A 6612-nucleotide genomic window follows, 5' to 3' on the forward strand; every position below is an offset into this window, starting at 1 on the left:
TTTGAGTATTTCATTTTCTGGGTCTAAACGCATTCTTTTTTGCATTTTATTTCTGTTATTAATGCATCGCACAATACCATGCGTTATCCATGGTTTGCAGATACGCTTATTACTATTTATATTTGATGTTTTTGTGTTGATTTCTAATGATTCTTGTATATAATTAATTAGCTTATCTGCTACGTAGTTTGGATCATTAGAGTCTAGTAAATCAGATATGTTTTTAAGTTTAAGAGTATTGACGGCTTTTTCAAAATCCACCACAGTTTTAGTTTTTTTGTATATAGGTCTTTTGATTTTATTAAATTAGAGAGCTTTAACAGTACCAGGCAATGATCTGTCACAGTAGTATTAAGGACCGCAATAAACGCTGAAAATTTGTGTCCATCCAATTTAACCATGAAATGGTCGAGACAGTTTGGTCCTCTCGTCGGTAATAAGTGTCCGGGAAGAAAACCATGCATCGATAGCATATTTAAGTAATGTAACCAGTTGTTACGATCACAGGCTTGGTCGTTTGGTGTTACTATTAGGTTTATGTTTATGTCCCCAGTTATTAAAATATTTTTATTTGATTGTAAAGTAGATAAGTGCGTATTCAAGGAGTCGATGAACATTTCGGCATTAGTATTTGATGGAGAACGATAAATACCTATGATAACAAGGTTGTTAAAAGATATCTGTAGACAAGAAGCATGGTGAAGATTAACTTCTGAGACTTTAGGTGTATGTATGTTTTTTACAAATACAACAACTCCGTCGTTCTGATTTAAGTGTTTTGTTGTAGCAAATGAGTTATAGTTGGTTAAACAAGGAATACATTTGTCTGTACATAGTCTGCATTCTGTTAGAATTTGTACGTCAGTCTCGAAGTCAAGTTGTGTCAGCGTTATTTCCAAGTCATCCAGGTTGCCACCGTATACACTTCGGATATTTTGTGTAACAACTGATAGATCAGAATTACTTGTTTGAGTATATTGTGATAATTCTGAAATGTCACATTTAACAGATTGTGAATTTTTTAAATTGTCTATTTCTTTTAAATTTGTGATTGAACTATTCATAAAGCTGTTGTACAAGTACAATGTGCGTTGCTTCTATGTCGTGGTTATGAATTATTTCACTACTGGAGGTAGATATTCTGTCTAAATATGATTTTTTAGTATTATTAAGATTTTCAATTATTTGTGTTGTGATGAATGAACAAAAGCAAGAAACGGCATGAGTAATGTGTGTGAGTATGAGTGTTTGTGTGTATGTGTGAAGTGTGCAAATCCAAATTTGGATAATTATGTTTAGATAGTGATCAGAAGTATAAGGAAAACTAATCCTAGTACAAAACAAGAATTTGACAAATATGCAATAAATCAGGTCTAGTCATGCTCCATGGAGTAGATGATGTACTTGCGATTCATTCTTGATGAGAATTATTGGTGTGTTGTCATCTTTTCTGACGTATACCTTTCCAAAACTGGTCCAGCAAAACTTGTAGGATTTTGTCTTAGCCAGATCTCTTGCCAAAAAGAACAGGCGAGATCCTTTAACAGTTAGCTGCTCCGAGATGAATATGGGAGTGTCTTCGTTTGTAGTAAAGCCCAAATGTTTGGCACACAGTTTTTCCTTGCGTTTGACATTATGTGATTTGCACATTTTCAGGAAGTCATTTTTTATGAGCGTCGATGTAGTTTCTATTATTATTGAAGTATTCTTGGCATCACTTCGCGAGCTCTTTATCCTGTAGATGTCCTTTATGTCAGATTTTAATACATTACAGCCAATGTTTTTCGATAGGGTAGATACCATGTTTACTAAGCTGTCCCTAGTTTCGTCTTTGGTCTTCGGTACGTTCTTAATTTCGAGGTTGTTCTTCCTGTAATTTCTCTGTAATTCCTCCACCCTATCCTCCAACATCGCAATGTGCTCTCTATCTTTTTTGGATTGTGTTTCAAACTGTTCTATTTTATTTTTCAATTCTGCATTTTGGCTTGTCAAAAATGCTATGGAGCTCTCAATATTAAGATTAGTTTGTTGAATTGCCACCAGTGTAGGAGTAATTGTTTTTAATTCGTTATGTGTAGACAACATAGATTGCACCATTTCCCTGATCTCTTCCTTAAATTTGTTAAAATCATCCGTTGTCACACTTTTATCACGCGCAAACACGTAGCTCGTCGGTGTCGTAACGCCGCCGCATGCCTCTGGGCTGGCCTCCAATTCGCACACGGACATAAATCGTCGGCAGTACTCATCGCGTACAGTATCAAAGTACCAGGGCGGCAGACAACAGCAGAGATTGTTCGTAGCGCTGTCGTAGTACACAGCGATGTTGCGTGCAGGTAACTCGTAGCGCGCTACGGATATCACGATGATGACGTATTGCTACGCGGTAGATGGTGGGCGGAGCATAGGCGCGATGTGCTACGAAGTACCAGGCTCAGCGATACCTCCTGTTTGCTTATGGGCTCCTATTTTTTCGCACACTTTATTCACTCAAATTCACTTTTAATTTAAATTTACTAAATTTTGACGGAGCACTTGCTGCACACAAGCACTCTGTGAGCGGTCCGGGGGGAAGAGGGAAGACTTAATGGCATGTATTTAATCGTTTTGTAATTATCTCTTTGTCAAACAAAATAAATCAAAAATAGCAAAAAAAAAAAAAAAAATAAAACCGACTCCAAAAAACCTACATTAAAAAGTAGAAAAATAATTACTAATAACCTACTTATTTATTAGGACGAATTAATATTTATGTAGGTATACCATGATTGATACTTTTGGAGTCGGTGCAGGCAAACTTTACATGTTTCATAATCTTGGCACCGACTCCAGAAGTATCAATCATGGTATACCTACATAAATATTAATTCGTCCTAATAAATAAGTAGGTTATTAGTAATTATTTTTCTACTTTTTAATGTAGGTTTTTTGGAGTCGGTTTTATTTTTTTTTCGCACACTATAATCACTCAAATTCACTTTTAATTTAAATTTACAATAAATTTTGACGGAGCACTTGCACACGAGCACTCTGTGAGCGGTCCGGGGGGGAAGAGGGAATTTGAATTTGTAACGGACGTTTTGATAATTATTTTATTAATCAACATTATTAAAGATTTATTGTTTACTTTTTTTTGGAACATTGAATTTAATTTTCTTTAGGAGTAGACTGATCTGGTCTGAGCTGTGGCGCCCGCACGGAAAGTTGCGAATTGGAGCGTGGTTTTTTTAATTAATGGCGGGCGAAGCTTGTCTCTCGCTCTTTTAGTGCATTACTACCTCATACCTGCAGCGGGTACACTTGTACCCTGTACCCGGCGCAGGTAAACAGGGGTTTTTATTTTTATTGAAAAACGCGATATTCAGCGCGGTTAATGCGGCGTATGACGCTTTGTTGTCATTGTTGGGTTTTTGATGTTCGCTGACACGGTTTTTATTTGAAGAGCAAAAGTAAATATGCCTATGCCCTATTCAAAGCTTAAGGTTAGGCTAATTGTAGCATAGACCAAATATCATACAGGCCTAAAACAGAGTAGTAATTTAGATTTGTGGTACTGTTTTTCCTTCTTCGATTAGCTATATTTCTTTCATTAATTTAGCATTAGACATAATATCACAGAATAAATAAGTACTACGTACAGAAGTTTTACTTCGCGAAGGTATTTAAAAAAATGTATGCTCAATGTCATTAACAATATGGTGTAATTTAGCCTGTCTCAAGAGTCAAGCACCATTTTGTTGACAAACGTCAGTGATCGGCACTGCGCCGAAGTTATAGGGCTGACTTCGGTAAAATGATGTGACATGAGTGGACGTGAGGTGCCAAACTGCGGAAAATGGCGGAGGAAATACATGATTTAGCATGAATTATCATGAATAATATTAACTACTTATTTACCTCTCAGTGTCTTGAGGCAACTTAAAAAAGTACATTCTGTGTTTTTATTAATATTTCTTTATTTTCTTCCATCATACACAAGAATACGCGTACGTGAGTCAATGTTCGCTCGTATGTGAGGCCTTGTCGAACAGTATCCTGTAGGTGGGCCATCGTGCGTGTTTTGTTTTCGATGTAAACTCGCGGAGATGAACAGGCCTGGTAATATGTAGAATAACGTTTTGCTAAGAGGTCTAAATAATGAAAAATGGACGCTTCTGCTAATACCAATCATTACGACCTACATTTATTTATATTCATTGGATAGCTTACTATAAAGTAAAGATAATGTTACTTTGCTTTGGAACTTTTAGCAAGGTAAGTCTTGACTATCCATGAACGTAAGATGCACGGGACGTAGGAGTTAACACTCTTTGAATTGATACGAGCTATCGCCATATTTAAATAATAATTTCATATTTATAATTAGCAGTCATCACTAGTACTTGCAGCTGAACTAAGCAACATTTCAACACAGTAAATATTATCTTATCAAACCGCAAACTGCAAACCTTTCATTGTCACATCTACCCATCTACCTTCCAGCATAAGTAATGTGATTCCTCCGAATCTCTTCTACGTGAGCGCGCCCTGTCTCTTGCCGAATGGCAGCCATCGTCACAAATGAGCGGCTTTACTTTAAATCAAAGACGACTCTAGGTAATCGCGTGATTATTGTTATTGACTGCAGCCCACTTCGCTCCCCTATCCCACGTCATAATGTAGAGAAACGGAGAAGGTATTCACAAAAAAAGCCTGACCTATGCCTGGTTAAGCCTGGTCTAAAATGGCGGATTTTTTGCTTCAGAGATGCGAATTCTTTGGTTTTCAAACCCTTCACTTCGATATTATTTTATGAGCGACCCAAGAACGCCATATCAGACAAACTGCTACCTGGCAGAGTAAATGCCGATTCTCGGCCCGACGACAACAAATTTATTTATTTATTTATCTTCACATATTCATTACAGGTTATTGTGATAAGCACGAGTCATTGCAAGTATTCTTATCTAAGTAGTCATCGTGTAGTTATAACTCTCCTTAGGGATAAGGTAAGGGACATTTAAAAATACCTTATATTTTAAAAGTATTACCTAAAGTGTAGACGTTTTAACATCAGTCTTCTCGATAAGGTTTCAATGTGCGACCCTACCACAACCACTTTCATTACAAATTGTATCTAGTCCACCCTCAAACAGGAGTAAGCAGCACGAATTTATGAATATGGAGCCCATGGTCTTTGTTACTTCCGCATCAAGGTTGATAGTCGCCTGGGCTGTCGTTTGCAGGTCAGGAGAGCGCGCGTTGACAAATGAATGTCGCGCCTTGGCACTCCGAGACGGATTTTACACAAGATGGTGGATTTGAGGGAATCGTGAGGTGAAGACTGAACAGGGAAGAGATGACTTAATAGAAAGATAGATATTTTTTCTTCGCAAATGTATGTGATGCATGTGCATAATGTAGTAAAAACGGACCGGCGACCTCTAACATTGTAGCCATGGGAGTCATTAGGCTAGGCAGCAAATAGAAAAGTTTGAAATGAGATATTAAGCTGAAGTAGAGCTTATTGATGACGACAATAAAAACATTTTCTTGCTTTTACATCAATCTATCGAAACAACATACTTCGATTACGGGACTATTCCCACCTCCGTTCCCACCGCTGCAACTCTTGTTTAACCAGCTTGACCGCCAATAAAAACTCAACCAGTGAAACAATAGATTACACAATATAAAAAAATATTTGACCTCTACATAATGCTTGTTTTCATCGCCTAACATTTTTTTATCACCAGCGTGATTCAAAATCGCCCCCACATTTGGTTTTGTGGTCCGATGATCAGTGTAAGCGACCTGTATAATCTCATGTACTCACTAATCGTCTCATATAAATCCCATTGTTCCGCCTAATAGCGTTTGGGGGTGCCATAAGAAAGCATGTATTTTATACAGACATGATGTATGGAAATTATACAGCTCTGCCTCCGGGCGTCGATGTTCCAGCAAAAACAACGATAGTGCTATCCGAATAAATTTGCAGTCCATCTTACTTTCTTGGAAAAACATAAAATAGGGGCAAAGGGAAGATCCCGTTCAGTTTTTCACGGTCCGTAGTCATAATGAATGTATGATTTATTTGCAAAATAAATTACAGTTTCCTAGTGGTTGAGACCCTGTATTTAAGTGCAACTAGACTTCAGCCACGTTACGTGTGGATGTATAATGTAAATAACATTATAGAGTACCTACCTAAATTTATGGGAAGGTACTCTGCAAGGGGGCTATCTAGGCGTAGGTAAATGTGCTTGCTCGTTTGACCATAGTTTTTGTAAGTAGGATATAGAAAGTGTACTATCGTATGCACTGACTGTCTTGGTGGTGTATTAAAGTTTAATGAAGTGCTAATTTCATCACTCGTCATTTATGTACTTTAAACACATTACAGAGTGAGTCTACCGAACATTTTCACTTTGCAGCAAAAACCCTGCCAAGAAAAAGATAAAACTAAAGAAATAACTTTACAGGTAAAATAATTTAAAAGAAACTACTTCGCTATCTTTGAAAATGTTTAATTTACTTCTCTCGTTTCAGTTCTGATTAAAATCGTTTCTTTCATCACGATGAAGAGGGTTTGCTATTAACTAGTCAGTATATTTGATATTCTTGCAAAAG

At 37.0% G+C, this 6612-nt stretch overlaps 1 protein-coding gene across 1 annotated transcript; it reads right to left on the reverse strand.

The window, feature by feature from the left end:
• Positions 1-1377: 1377 nt before the first annotated feature.
• Positions 1378-2229, reverse strand: LOC114362686 (uncharacterized). The gene has a single exon (XM_028318151.1). It carries the CDS (start codon positions 2227-2229, stop codon positions 1378-1380), a length of 852 nt encoding a protein of 283 aa, XP_028173952.1.
• Positions 2230-6612: the final 4383 nt, after the last annotated feature.

This window comes from Ostrinia furnacalis, unplaced genomic scaffold (genome assembly GCF_004193835.3).
Source record: "Ostrinia furnacalis isolate ACB-3 unplaced genomic scaffold, ASM419383v2 OfSCF6691, whole genome shotgun sequence".
NCBI lineage: Eukaryota > Metazoa > Arthropoda > Insecta > Lepidoptera > Crambidae > Ostrinia > Ostrinia furnacalis.

Excerpts from the sequence above, each read along its gene's own strand:
- LOC114362686 (XM_028318151.1), bottom strand. The coding sequence starts at position 2,229 with ATGTCCGTGTGCGAATTGGAGGCCAGCCCAGAGGCATGCGGCGGCGTT.